The 15,861-nt window shown below is 36.3% G+C and overlaps 1 protein-coding gene across 1 annotated transcript; it reads left to right on the forward strand.

The window, feature by feature from the left end:
* Positions 1–5,468: 5,468 nt before the first annotated feature.
* On the forward strand, positions 5,469–11,321 carry PRL (prolactin; the record flags this gene model as incomplete). Its single annotated transcript, XM_079302461.1, has 5 exons — positions 5,469–5,496; positions 7,063–7,244; positions 7,622–7,729; positions 9,137–9,316; positions 11,130–11,321. The coding sequence occupies 5 exons, from the start codon at positions 5,469–5,471 to the stop codon at positions 11,319–11,321; spliced, it is 690 nt and encodes a 229-aa protein (XP_079158587.1).
* Between the last annotated feature and the right edge of the window lie 4,540 nt (positions 11,322–15,861).

A 15,861-nucleotide genomic window follows, 5' to 3' on the forward strand; every position in this document is an offset into this window, starting at 1 on the left:
TTTTTATTAGAAGTGTGTTACACAAATACAATACTTAAACCAATACCAATAATGTCCCAGCCCACCACTGAATTCCACTGTGGCGTTCCTACCCCAAATAAAATCTTGCAACTCATTCTACTTTATCCTGAAGAATGATTAGCTGAAATTTAGACCTTATGGAAAATAATCTGATTGTAGCATATTGTGGCTATGATTGTAGCTGAACATTGTCTAGGGAAACAAATTGTACATAAAAGCTAAAGTATGGGAAAACAATCAAAAACATGGAAACTATTTAAATTATAGGTGTTCACCCTTTGGAGTTCTGATATTCAATGCACCTCAGAATCAAGCATATTTTTGTCTTGAGACTAAGGAAGAGCTAAAGCAGTGATGTTTTTATAGCAGCATCTTATATGTCAAAGTGTGCAAATACTTATATACTTCCTCATTTGGACTGGTCTGTACCTCACAGCTTTGGAAATAACACAGCTATGGCACAGCGGGTTATTCCACCACCCCAGAAGCAGAACAAAACTCAAAATGGGGAGACAGAAGAAGCTGTCACAACTAGTCAAAACCCCAACTATACAGCAATGGTCCCAGTAACCCACTCTAAAGATTTTTTGGAGGGCGGAGACTCCACTTTCAGACTCACTAGTTTTCGCCTCCGACAAAGGAAAGTTGGATTTAAGGTAGTGGATAAATAGTATTGCAACCACACGACATTAAAAGTTGAGCCAGCATGGGCTCAGCCTGCCACTTCACATTCATACAAAAAGTTTTGTAGTGTGTCTCTGTCCTAGCAGGTGTTAGATCCTTATCATCCACCTCCAAGAGCCAGATAAATCTGGTGTCAAGTATCAGGCCAGGATAAGTACTGTAATGTGGTATCTTGATAATTCAGTTCAATTGCCATAATGCAGTTATGTGTGATCCAGATCAAGTTTATACTGCCAAGCTATTTGATAATACACAGATACAGCATTAGTGAGCCCTGAGCCACAGGTTTCAAACAGCTTCAAGTATCAGGAATAATATACACTAGCCAGCTTTTATTCCATTCTTTGCAAAGTCCCCTAGGTTTTTGTTGTCATTAGCTGGAATTCTACTTGGGATTCACACCTAATATTTAATGTGTACTTAGATGCTTGTCATCATAGTGGCAATGTTGATAAATTATTTTTAAAACATGTTTTGCCATTTTATTGTTATATCTACTTCTGAAATTTTATTAAATCAAATTCACTAGTACCTGAATTAAAAGTAAACTGAAAGTCTCCCAGAGATTTCTTTTTTTCTTCTCCATATGGAATTATTTTCTCTAATGTTCTTATCTACTTTTTACCATCCTGCATGCAAAGAGCACACTAAGAAAGGACTCAAAGCCCATTTTCCTGATTTTGATGAGACAAACATTTGGAAAGAATGGTTTTAAAATTCTCCTGTTCCCCATATGAAGAAGATGGGAGAAGAAAGAGCCCTTGTTTAACAGAATCCTAGAAAATCACTTAAATTCTCCATAAAAGTTTCATGGACCTTATAGGGAATAATCATAAAAGACAAAATATTTTTTCATTTAAAACAATCTAGATTGAAAAAATTATTCTGTTTATTTCCTCTTCCAAATATATTTTCTACAAGTTTGGATGGGGCTTTGAGCAACCTGGTCTGTTGAAAGGTGTCCCTCTCTATGGCTGGGGGGTTGAAACAAGATGAACTTTAAGGTCCCTTCCAACCCAAACCATTCTACAGTTTTATGATTTATGAAAATTTAATGTGCTCTGAGGATTTGGGTTTGATTCAGATAAAACAGTTTTGCAACCTTTTAAAGCCAACCACTAAGTAAAGTTGACAGGATAATTTAGCAAATGTTCTATAAAAGAAAGACAAAACCCCAAGGTCCTTCTCCACAGAGCTGATTTCCACAATATCCATTGTTCACCCTGATCTATCCAGGTAGTTGGCTCATCATAGAAGACAATTAGGTTGGCTAAGCAAGATTTGCCTTTAGTGTTCCACACTGACTGCTCCTGATCATGTTCTTGTCCTCCATGCAAAGATGGCCCCTGGAATGAGATGCTCCAAGAACACAAGAACACATAAACTATTTTTTTCATTATTATTTTGTATCCAAAGAGTCAGTCATTCAGATCACACACAGGAATATTTTTCTTAACATTCATCTTTGCTTGATCTGCACTTGGGGATCATCTTTTAAAAACAACAAAAAATTGATATTTCAAACCTCTGCATAAACTAATATTCTGTTATTAAAGTTAGATATGTCCAAGTAAGTAAAAGTCAAAATCAAGTGTTATTCCCAGTCTTCAATTAAATTACTTAAGTATTTTGCAAGGAGCTATTATATTAGAAAAGATTTTTCATTCTTCTACATTAGCCATCAATCACACAGACTTTGCATATCTCAAAACTTTAAATAAAGTAAAATGGAATAGGAATATTCGATCTTCCAGTACTGATCAATAGTTCTTAATCAAGATGCCACAGTCTAATTCATGGCTTGAAACCTGATATGAGATGGAAAGATAAGGTGATTGAGAAATGAGCACTAAATGTTGTTATCTGTTATATTGATATATCACATGTAATGCCCATGAAGCATGAATAATGAGCTAAAAGCTATATAATAAAGTCTGCTTATAGTAAGTCCTGCTTTTGGTATATTGTTTACTGTGACTGGTAACAATTACTCCTTTTATTTCCAGAAAAGACCTTGAAGATAAAAGGAATGTGATAATTCATAAAAATTTTTTAAAAAAAGGTATATTTCTAAGGCAGAAGTAAAATACCAAGGGAAATGGAAACATACTGCTAATCAGAGCCGTGCCTTGTAGTTTCTCATTTTGTCCAGAGGTTTCTTCCTCAGTACTGATAACTGTCTCACACTAGTACTAGTTATAGTACTGCCTAGAGTTTTTGCTAAAATTTGGAAGTTAGGTGGTTATTGGAGGATAGAATGAACTTCCTTTCCACGATTCAGAGAATAATCAGAGACAATGGGAAGCCAAGTTCAATTCTGTCTTTGGAGCATATAAAGCCAGGTCACTTTCAAAAGGCAGAAGGAAGTATTTTCAACTACTTTCAAGTTTTTATTCAACTTTTAAATAGGAGAAAATTACTAATTTATAATAGAAAAATAATATTTTAATCTATTTATTTCTGGTTATTGTAACTCTTCCTCTCTGTTCTTTCTCTCATCTTTGTTTTACTTTTTTGGTACTAGTAAGAAATTATGTTCTTCATTTAAAGTGCAGGTCTGGTAATCAGGAATTTTATTTTATTTTTTGACCAATACTTCCTGTGCAGACACAAATAAATGTAATCTCTATGTCAGTTCTCACACCTGGTAAAAGAACTTCACCTTTATACTTACCTACTTTACAGAGAGTGTCTTCTCTCTAGTCTATGCTTCTTGATTGCTGATAATTTTAATCCATTCATGTTTGTAGAGTATTTGAGGATGAAAGGTGCAAGACAAAATTAAAGTATATTATTTTGTGGTAAAATGTTTTAATTAAAACATCATACAATGATTTCAAGTAAACCACTCTCCTGTGATCTACACTTAAGGTGCTTGTCTATGTTCACACAGCAAGAGACAGGTTATCCTCCAAGCTAAGTCATATGAGGATATTGACCAGCTAATTCCATCAGGCCTCAGAGAGGTCTCCAAGTCTAAAACAGAGAAGACAGACCAGGGAGTTTAACTGCTGACTTTCTTATCTAGTCCTTGATAATAATTAAATCTGTGCCTTATTTTGGCCCCATCACCAAACCCTCAAGAAATGTCAAGAAAAGGAGACTTGTCAATGAAAGAGCAACAGGTGGGTTGAGAACTAACTGTTCATTCATCTAGCTAACAGGACTCTTCTAATGTAAGATACCAGGATTGTTCAATCTCAGCTGTAATCTTATTGGGACAGGTTTTCAAATGAAGCTGAATTAAATCAAGCTCATAAGCCATTAAATGCTGTTTAGAAAACAGCTGTTTTTTCTACCATCCATGCGGGAGATTTTGCTGTGGCCCCATTCTAATATTAATGTCTTCCTGCTGCAGACAACAACTGCTTCATTACCCAGCAAGGACCTCAATTTCAAGTGAAGATTCTGCCTCAGAGCAGAACAAACTGTTCTAGCAAGCATCCTAGAACTCAGCAAAGGTAGACCACCTGTTACTGGCTCTGATTTATTGTTGAAGTATCTTGTTTCCCAAGGAATACCTTCCCTAAATGCTTAGCCTTTCTTCTCCCTTGTTCATCACTGCTTCAAGAATCCTGAAATAATGAAGGATTCTGGGTGGTATGTGTACCCATTCCACAGGTCATCTAAAGGCAAGAAAATTCATTAACGCTGTATACCTTATTCATTATGGCCATCTAATTTGGAAAGTTTCTTCATGGGTAAATGGACCTGAGAAACAGATGAAAGGTTATATATTGCTAACATATTCATGCAGATGATCCTCACATAAGAAGAAACCAGGGCCAACCTGCTCAGGCTGGTTTGCAGGTTACCACAGATGCATCAGGATGGAGAACAAACCTCACTGCTGACGACAGCAAGTGTTTTGCATGTGGTAGAAATGCCCATCTTTTACGCAGAAGTTTTTTAGGAGTAGAAAATAATTTCATGGTTTTGTAGAGGTTGGATTTTGTTTCTTTTTAAATACTGCTAACTTATTCATGAGACATTTCAGATTAAGCAGTAAACATATAACTTCTACCTCTTTGGTTCTTCTAAATTCTTACTTTTTTAATGTAAAAACTCAGCCTGTTTCTATAAACATCTCTCAGACAGAGAATCTGTTATACTGAGATTTGTGCTGTGCCCTATATTTTTTAACAGACCACAAATGTCATAGCTATAGTTTTACAGACGGTGACCTGTCTTTCCAGGAGCCCCCATTTTCTTTACTCTGGATAAATTTCGGTTCAATTTATGCTATTTCTCTCAATAGGGATATTGTAAACTACTGTCTGCCTCCCACAAATACCCAGAATTTTGATGTAACCCAGCTTCGATGGCTGAGGCAACAAAGAAGAATGAGAAGACTATCATGGGGAATGGGAACAGCAGGCTAGAAACATTGGGAATATCTGTCTCAGAACTGGAGATTTCTAAGATTGATGGCATTTTCATCTCATTCAGGGCAAAATATTGGTGCTATCTTCATTCAATCATACTTGGGATCCCACAGCTCAACTTATTAATGAAATTCCCCCTCACAGTTAAAATTAAAAAAAAAAAAAAAAAAAAAAGAAGACCCAAAAAATACTGAATATGAATGTGAATGTGAAAGAAAGGCAATTTGATGTTTGTAATTATCGAGGCAAACTCCACAACCTGCTGAATGTATGCAAAAAGGACCCTGGATGGTGTATATAAAAGTGGTATGTGCAGAGACTAACAGCAAGTATTGAGGTTTCTTTCTGGTAAAGCAAGACATCATCCAGGATCCTACCATGACCACCAAGGGGGCTTCACTGAAAGGTAAGAATTTTGGCATTAATCTGCTGATAATTTTTATATTTCTTTCCATTCTAATTGAAATGAGAGGCAGTTGAAATGTAACAGATCTAGAAACCAAGGTCTTCCAGCCTAGTTTTCCAGAAAGGGGAAAACCTGAAGAAAGGAGCTTGATGCTTTTTGTCTTCTAAGAGTACTTTTGCATTGGGCAGAATCACAAAAAATTGGCTTGAGGGATGTCACACCTGCACATGAAAGTTTGGATCTGGACTGGCTTGTTACACCTTTCAGGAGGCTATGACTAGATGTCATTACCCACAAGTCTGGAGGTGACACAGTAATTTTGATATTAATATTTTCAAAATGGTCATTGTCTTTCCAAGCCAACAACTCTCAGGTTTTCCTATTCATAGATTTATAAGTTAGAGTATTTTCCTGATTTCAGTGTCCGGCATGTACCTTGCTCATGGGGAGGAGGAAGGCTCACTCCAATATTGTAAATCCACTTTTTTTGAATGTAGAGCTAGAAAGAAACTTTTTACATGACATCCTTAGGGATAGTTTTGATGATTTATGAAGCATGTTTTAATTTGGCATTTTAACTAGGAACTCTAGGGAACCAATATAGGCAACAGGTCAACTTCCAGAAGTAAAAGTTTCAGAACAAGTTCATTAATTTGCCAAACTTTTTTTTTAATTATTTGCCATTGTTTTTCTCTGTATATTTTATTTTGCTGAATAAAAAAATCAACTCTGCTAAGTTAACATAGAAAGTTTTAAACAGATGATGTTTTGTGCTTTAGATAATGAGAATTTCAGTTTCTGAAGATCAGGAGAAAAAACTTTCACTGATTTCTTAGGTATAGGAAATTTAGAGTTAAATTCTAAAGAGCAAAGAAGCACAGCTGCTGGAAATCTTTTGAAGGAAGTCCCAGGACAATCACAGCCTTAAGGGTGATCTACCACCCTCCCACAAAAATTAATTCTGGCTCTAAATTTTGCAAAGAAGAAAATTGCCTCTTGGAGGAGGAGGGCGTGGTGGGGGGGAATGAATGAAACAAAAAAAGACCAATCTATTTTCTAAACTTATATATAAGCTTATATATATATATATATATAATTATGTATAATAATTATATTATATTATATACATCATTTATATAATACTTATAATATATAATATACAATATATATAATAATATATATAATTCTGTATCTATATTTTCACTGTTAAGAAGTTTGATTTGTTTTTTCTTCTGTTTATCTCTCTGTTTTAAAGCCAGACAGGTAGTAAGAGACTTCAGAATACACTGTACAGTACAGCACAGTGTAGAGACAGACTACACCTTGTCTCCTCAAACTCTGTAACAGGCTCTGCTATAACATCAGGATGATAGAGGGGAGAAAGGGTAAAAGAATTATAGAATTCCAGTGTGTCTGTCCTCCACTGCTGCTCAGCAGCTAGCACAGGGGATACTCTGAGCCAAGTGACAGCACAACCCAAATCACTGAGCATCTGGCTCTGACACCTGCTTCTAAATGCACCTGCAGGTCAATGTGAGCCCATTTCACTGTTTTAAACTTGAACAGGTTTGTTGCTGGTGACCCTTCTGGTGTCCCACATGCTTCTGACAAAGGAAGGAGTGACCTCTATGCCAATCTGCCCCAATGGATCTGTCAATTGCCAGCTTACCCTTGAGGAACTTTTTGACCGAGCAGTTAAGCTTGCAACCTACATCCATTTCCTCTCTTCGGAAATCTTCAATGAATTTGTAAGTACTCTTTTCAGGAGAGCAAGAAAATATGAAATTGCAATTTAATACTTCTTAATCACAAACATATGTTAACACATAATAAGTAAACAAATATGACTGCTGAACAGACAGTGAAAGTCCCAATGGTGACCAAATCACTATATAGTCCTGAATTTTGCTAAGATCCCTAGCACTTCTATTAAAAGATATAATTTTCCTATCATTCTTCATCTGTGGGACATTTGCATTTGCTGGGTGCTGTTCCACTCTAGAGGCTCACCAAAAATTTTGACCTTTACAGCAATAAAAGCTATGTTACAACAATTAGCTAGCAGTGTTTGAGCTGAAGCTCTTACCTTTCTGCCCCAATAACACCTGTCTGTGCTGATCTGCAGGAAGAACGCTACGCCCAGGGCCGGGGTTTCATTGCAAAAGCTGTCAATAGCTGCCACACTGCATCTTTAACCACTCCAGAAGACAAGGAGCAGGCTCAGCAGATCCATGTAAGTCCCACTTCCAGTGTAATTCAGTGTAAGAACAGGGGAAGGCAGGGAAGGAGGGTTGCAGAGTAGTGAAGCATCTGTCAGAGTGAGGGAGATCCACCCAAGTGGAATAAGAAAGCCAGGAAGAGGAAAGCACCAAAAAGCCAAAGTCATTTTAGCATTTGCTGATACTAATTTACAAACCATACAGCATCTATAAGTACTAGAGACTTTCATCACCCGTTCCTTTTCCTGTATGGTACATTTAATCACTGAATGGAATTTCCAATTAAAATATGACATCATGGAGCAATGCCAGTTACCATGTTTGTGCAGTGCTGAGAACACTACAATCTTAAAACATCTTATAAACAATTAATGTATTTACAAAGATAAAAACACATTGCTGCATGTAGACAGAGGTGAATAGCTGTCCAGTAATTCAAAACACTGGCATTGCTAAAAAATTTGAATAGATATTCTTTCTGTTACCAGTAGGCAAAAGTGGTCACATTATCATCCAAATACAAGGACTCTAGTGTGAAAATCTGCAAAATATCTGTAGAGAGAAATATACTACATACATGTATACATAATTTATAATAATTATAAACTTCATTAAAGATGAAGATAATCTTGTTCAGCTTATGCTCACAGATACAATTTTAAAATTCTCTGGAGAAAAAATAAGCAGAGCTGTACAAATGGACCTGTTCCAGAGCAAAATCTCTATCAGTTTCATGACGGTGGTGTTATCTTCACAATCCCACAGTATCACCAGCTTCTCAGCGTGTCATTTGGAAATTTTAGTGGGAACAATAGAATTCACAGCCCTGGGTTGTGCATCTAGCAAAGAAAGAAAAGTTTAATACTGCCACGACCTCAACCATAAGCTTGATGAATTCCCATTGCCCACAAGAAAGGACAATTTTTAAAACCAGAGAGCTACTGCTGGAAGGACTATTGTTCAAAGGGGAGGACAGCTAAGTTACATAGAAGCAATAAAAGCTATTTAGTGGTTTACCATGATGTGCATCTTCCAGTCAGTACTAAACTTAAAAAGAAAAATGAAACCAAAAAACAGTTAATTTTAAAATGTTCATCAAAAATCAGATAAGGAGTTCTGGGTTTGCTTTCACAGAGATGAGACATACTTATGCTTGGTAGTTCTTGCTGAGAGTATTCTGCTATATTTTCCAACGCAATACGGCTCATGCAAATATTGTAGAATGTGATGATACCAATGACAAAATCCAAAAATGCAATTGCAAAGCAATATCTAGGACAGGGCTATAGGGCACATTCAGTAATGGGTCCTGGAATAAGTTCCTAAATCACAATGTCTGAGGACACTGCTCTAAATCCTTCTAATTTTGCCAGAATTTAGTTTTCTTCTTTTAACCACATTTCTTTACTATGTGTGAGCAGCATGAAGATCTGCTGAATTTAATACTGGGAGTTCTGCGTTCCTGGAATGATCCCCTGGTCCACCTGGCCTCTGAAGTACAAAGAATCAAAGAAGCTCCAGAAACCATTCTCTGGAAGGCTGTGGAGATTGAAGAACAAAACAAGAGACTTCTAGAAGGAATGGAGAAAATAGTTGGGCGGGTAAGTCCTTAACACTCTTCCAGACAATTGCTTTAAGGAAGGCACATACATTGATAGGTTCTCCCTACCTGGAATATGAAAGGAAACAGTAGATGTGAAGATCAAAAAGGGAGACAAAGAAGTCAAGTCTCACAACTTTTCAGCTTTCTTCTTTCAGATTTCTTCTGCTATCCTGCAATTTCTAAGGAGACAATGTGATATGATTGTTGCAGAATAACCCATCACACTCCCAGTCATGCTTCAGGGGGAGGTGTAATCATCAAGACTATTGTCATTCTGTCTTTGAGTATTTTCAATTTTGTTGTTTAAGAATGGATCTCCATTTTTTCTATATTCATGTATTTATTTATATATATGTTTTAGCATGTTTATATAGATCTGTATACAAATAGGTATTATGCAGAAGTTTTGGAAACAGGCAGTGTGTTTAAAACAGCTCTGGGAGTCTGGGCTCATCTGTAGAGATGGCAAACAGCAAAGTTACCCTGATATCTTTCATTTCTCTTTTCATGCCACACTGATTCCTCTGGATTCAGTGTCTGACTTGGTTCTCCCTATGCTTGTGAGTTTAGATAACAAGGCTGTTGTCTCACAAAACCCATACTTGAATAGCTATTCTTACCAGTAATTGATTGAAAGCTTTCCTGAATAAAACCAGCTCTAGCCTGTTTATTTTTAAAGGGGCCTCTGTTAGTTGCTGAATTTATCATTCTGTCAGAGAGTTAGATGTTGACAAGAGGTTATGACTTCACTGCTCCAAGCAGTGAAGAGTGCCACCATCATTGTACCACCACTTTCCACCAGACTGTTCACAGTCTCTCTTTCAGTTAGGTTTCTCTTCACTCAGAAGCCTTATACCATCCAGGCTGCAAATACATTTATCAATGTAATCAAATACATCTCTATCACACATCCATGTGTAAAAAGGGCACAGTTGAGGATCCAAGATAAAAGTATAAAATCAGGTGCTGCTCCAGTTGCCCTGTCACCACCTTCTCATTCACATTATTTACAAAAAGAGATAAGACTGGCTCATTCATTAGTGTCAAACCATATTTTTAGGTCACAGTGGCCTATTTTATTTTAACTGAGTGTTAGCTTTTCCACAGATATTCTCCTATATGTCTTTACAAATACAACTTGTGTGAAATAAGGATAGTTCACAAGCACAGGCTTCCTTCCTACTATGAAAGGTAGATTTATGTGATAAAAGAAATTTAATGATTGTCTTAAAACAAGAAGACCTGAACAATCTTCACCTCAGATACCAACTCACTACATATGTTCCTACATGTAGCTTTCTAACATTAGAAGTCATTGTATCACTCACCTTTTTATATTTTTGGAATCCGGTATTTCTGAATATGTATTACTGAGAGTTTTTTCTAATAAGGGCTGAGACTAATCTTTTTTTGTTGTTGCACACACAATGCCTAAGAACAAGTGTTAAAAAAGTTTTGAAGGTGGAGGGAGCCAAAGAGGGATGTCCCTGATGAGTTCAACATTAAGGTTGATTTCTCTGTGCAGTCAGGTTTCCCTGAATACTGGTTAACACACTAATTCTCTTAAAACCCTACCAAGACAGTAATGTTTTTTATGTGTTTTAAGAAAATAAACTGAAAAATCTGACAAGTTCATTCAAAATCTGAATGAAGATATAGAACATTGTACCAAATAACGAGCCACAACAGAAAGCACATTAGAAGCCATACACTAGTAACTAGCATTCTTCAAGGACAGAATTTTAAATGCTGCCTTCTGCATCCAGTCAGGTCCACTATCATTTACTATTAATACCCCTTTGTGCATTTAGGTTCAGTCTGGGGAGGTCGAAAATGAGATTTACACTCCATGGGATGGACTCCCATCTCTGCAGCTTGCTGATGAGGACTCCAGACTCTTTGCCTTTTACAACCTGCTGCACTGCCTCCGCCGAGATTCCCACAAGATCGACAACTATCTCAAGGTTTTGAAGTGCCGCCTAATCCATGACAACAACTGCTGAGTGCTCCTGGGCCTAATCACTCACTGAAATCATGGTTTGTTCCTGATGCTTTGCCACTTCATGAAAATCACACGCTGTGCTGTATCTGTGTCATCAGTAACTTTCAGGCATGTTTGTATGAATTCTGGCTGCAACAATTAGCACCACGTGTTGGTGCTTTAAAACATTACCAACTACTTGTATGAAAAGAACACACTTTCCTGTCTAATCTCCTCCCCTAGTAGTTTTTCAGTGATAACAGGTCATGCAGATGCAAATAAAAATATTCTTGAATCCAAAAGCACATAACTGTGTGGTATCAGTGAATAAAAAATTGATGGCATGGTTTATACCTTTAACAGTAGCTTCTCTTTTGGAATCTCAATCTCCAGTTACTAATGACAGGATTTCTTGGTTGCATTGGTTCATACACCCTCTCCAAAAATACAGGAAACAAAAGGAGGGACATAAGAAAGATTAATCACCTCTTACACTAAACTAACCTAAAGTGAAATTATGGTCTGAAATCCAATCTGCTTAAGTCAATTGTTTTACTTTGTGCAAAATCTGTCAGAGTAGGGGAGAGAAAGGTTAAGAAATTCATTTTGGCTAACACAGCCTTTGATTCCCTATGCAATTCATGGAGAGAGAAGACACATCCAGAATTTTAAGGACAGAGATACAGATATATCTGTGCCCCTGCTGACTAGAAAAGGCATTTCCAAGGGAAAGTTCATTGTATTTGAGGTAACTGTCTGAGGGCAAAGGAGCCAACTGGTTTCAGTAGGTCTCAAAAGGAAATGATGGGCATTCATACCCATTTACCTTTCACATTCCTCCCAAGCCATGTAGTGGTTGCAGTTACTTGGAGACTTTTGAAGCCATAAAAAGGCACCAGCTGAGCTGGGATGTCTTTTGTCCTAAACCCAATGTGTCTCTATTCACTTTGGGTTGAGTCAAAAAGTTTTTAGGGCACTCAATTGAAAACACTATGGTTACACATTGAAAATTTGTAAAGATCACAACAATTGACTACTTTTGAAAAAATCTGGTTTACAGTCACTCAGCAAGTAAGATGCCAAATTGCAACAGAAGCCATTGACTGTACCTATACAGTGTCTTTGTAAGCAATAAATAAACTCAGCCTTGGCTTCATCACACAGTTTCAGCAAACAGGAACTTAATTTCCAATCAGCTCCTCCTGGAGTTGGCTTCCCATTAGACAAGATGTTGCATTGCTCCAGGTTGGAGCCAGCTCAGAGGAAGAGTGAAACACCAGAGAAGATGGGTTTGAGGGCTTAAGCTTTTCATTACCATAACAGAATAAGCACAGGCACAATAGGTATTTAAGTAAGAGGTTAGACAGTACCAACTGCTAGAAAGGTCTCATTTTAGCCATTTCAACAAGAACATGATGATTCTTGCATTTCTAATTGTGTATATTTATAATGGCCTTTTAATCTCCTCATGTTTTCAATTATTCATGGCCTCAGGCTTTATCTGGATAAGTATATACTAAGTCCAATTTTAATCTATAAAAAATCACCTTTACAGTAAGCAAATTCTTTGCAGGACAGTCACAATTGACATATTTCATAAGCTCTGAAGTGCATAAAAACCTGGGGCATATGCAACAGCAGTTTAACAGCATGCAGCTGTACAGCACAGTAAAGGAAGAAAATGGGTCAAATTTGCCAGGCAAAATGCAAGTGTCCCAACTAGAATTTTAAATGGTTGTAATATTCTGCTTTTTGTTATAGTGCCAATGGGGGGAGAGGGGGGAGAGATATTTTAAAGGAAAGAGAAAAAATGAAAAAGAAAAAGAAAAAAATGTCCTTTGTAATTATCATAAGTGCTTAGAATTACAGTGTGAGTTCTTATTGAAAAGAAAACATGAATAATGGGACTAGTCTGTATTGAGCTGGAAAAACAATTATGTCTCACTGAGCAAACTCCTACCTCAGAATCTCTTTAGAATTCAAAAGCAACTTGATTAATAGGGCAGACATTCATAATTTTACACTTACATGATAGATCTAAAACAATGACTTTCATTAACTGCTTAAAAATTACAGTTCTAAAACAACTGTTTAAAACCTGCATGCACTGGCTTTATTACATCCTATTTTAGCACAATTATCAGTTTTTTAATTTCATAAGAAAAGATACAAGAGAATGACAAAAAAAAAGAATCTAAACAACTGAAAAGCTATCTGTTTTGCAGCTGCTTAACTAAAGTAGCATTAAAAAGTGATCTGGTTAATATTCTGAGTCATCACAGCTGTCACAGAGACAGAGAGACAGAGAAGCCCATGAACACATTCAGAGCTACACTTTCCCTGGGAAATGCCCTGACATGGACAAACACTTCAGACTCTGAATGTTCAAGCCACAGTGTCGGTCAATTGGAAAATCTATTTGTTAGAGTTACTGGTAAGGAACAATACATACTTACATATAATAAATATTATATAATACATAATAATGCTTGTTATATAATACATATGCAACCTTTCCATTAATAGATATTAGGAAAAATGTCTTCACTGTGAGGGTGGTGGTGCACTGGATCAGGCTGCCCAGAGATGTTGTGAATGCCCATCCCTGGCAGTGCTCAAGGTCAGGCTGGGCTCTGACAGCCTGGTCTAGCAAAAAGTGTCCCTGACCACAAAAGGAACATCTCTTTATCTAAAGATGACCTTCCAAACCAGGCTAATTCTATGACTCAGTGGTTCTAACATTTTGTTAATTAGTGTGTTTTTAAGTCCTGAACAGCTATTGTCTTTTGCCCAACAAGAAATTTCATTGCCAAACTCTAATAATATATAAAACTGAACTTAAAATGAGCATGTTCTTTCTAACTAAAAGAAACTGGTATCTATAAACATTTTTTCCAAGTGGGTTGATTTGGCTATTCCACAAAATAGCTAGTCTTCTAATTATTTATTCAATGCCCAAATTTGCCATATTTAAAAATCTGTTCATATCTTTACTTCTGTACATTTAAGATTGCACAGGGACAGGAATGGAAAGGATAGGTACACTTAGCTGAAATACAGGTTCTGCTCATGTTTAAAATTATATTCAAGCCTCCAAAGATGGCACTAATTTAAGATAAGACTTTGTGACATGAAATCTAAGTGGCAGGAAGTTTAATCCCATTTATCACTGAGAGCATTTATCACTGAACACAACAGAGCAGCACAGATACACAAAATAAAAATCTGACTTGCTATTCATGTGTGTTTGTAGACTCTAGGATGATAGGTAACCACTGCAGCAAACAGAAAAATCTTGAGGATGATTTTAAAGCCAATAAGGGAAGATTCCATTGACAGTATATGTCATTTGGAATCTAATAATGGGAAAATCTTTCTATCATTTTTCCCCTCTTTTTCATTTTATATCCTACAAAAAGCCTCCAGTGTTTTGCCTATAGCTTAGCAACTCATCTGTACAATAGAGTTGACCTTTATAACATTATTTCAAAGAAAATCCACCCGTCTGATTACAAGAGATACACAGTGTACAAACTCCGCATCTTCTAAATTTAATTTTTGGACAACAGAAATTTCTGAGGGTTGCATTTTAAATGGAGCCTGCTTATTATAAATTAAACGTCTAGGAGCAACCAATTACATCAAAACTCTGTAATCATGCTTCTGTATGTATATCCATGCACCAAAAAAATCTAGTAGTACAATCATGCAGGGAAATAACATCACAGGTATACATATTCTTGATGAAACTACTGGGTCTATAAAGCTATTAACATACATGACTATTTCTCTCTCAAGCTCTTAATGACTTATGCCTGAAAATCACTTTGCTAAATCTTGAAGACTGATGTTGAGCCTCAATGTTCAATTCAACTGAAATTTAAGATTGACTACACAGAGATTTATATTAAATGCTAAAAAAGGTTTAAAACCAACAGTTTTAAAATGTAATGACACTCTTTTGAAGTTCTTCATGTGCATATGCATCTTAAGGAGTGAGGCTAAATTCAACATCAGTCTTGGAAAACAGTAGAAGTGTCAGCCATGGTTTTCCAACTTTTTTTCCCTAAAATGGCTCAATTACGTCCAGATAACATTTTAACAATATCTAGCATTATTTGGATTTTAAGGCTGTATTTAGATATATCCTCCATAACTAAATACTACTAACCCAAAAACCAAACCAGTATTTTTTTATGGTGATTTTTCATTTCCTTTTCTTCATTCAACTATGGGGAGTAAATGAAAACAGACAAGCAATAGTGTCTAATGTCCTCTAAATTATATATTTATTTTTTGCATACAGCAAAAGCAGTATAAACTCTTCTTATTTATGGTGAAAAAAAAGTAAGAATTCAGAGACTTCTTCCATTTTGACTTTTGGAACATACAAAAATGCCAGGCCATTTTGAAGGATAAGAGACCACCTTCAAATCTGCAATTTTAATGAGCATTGAGAGAAGTAAAAAGCCACGTTTATTACATTGTCACTAATTCTTATTCATGCCCTTTTAATCACCCAGAAATCTCATGCAAATATTCTGGGACTTAGGAAGACATGT

The sequence above is a fragment of the Erithacus rubecula genome (assembly GCF_903797595.1).
Source record: "Erithacus rubecula genome assembly, chromosome: 3".
NCBI classification, from domain to species: domain Eukaryota; kingdom Metazoa; phylum Chordata; class Aves; order Passeriformes; family Muscicapidae; genus Erithacus; species Erithacus rubecula.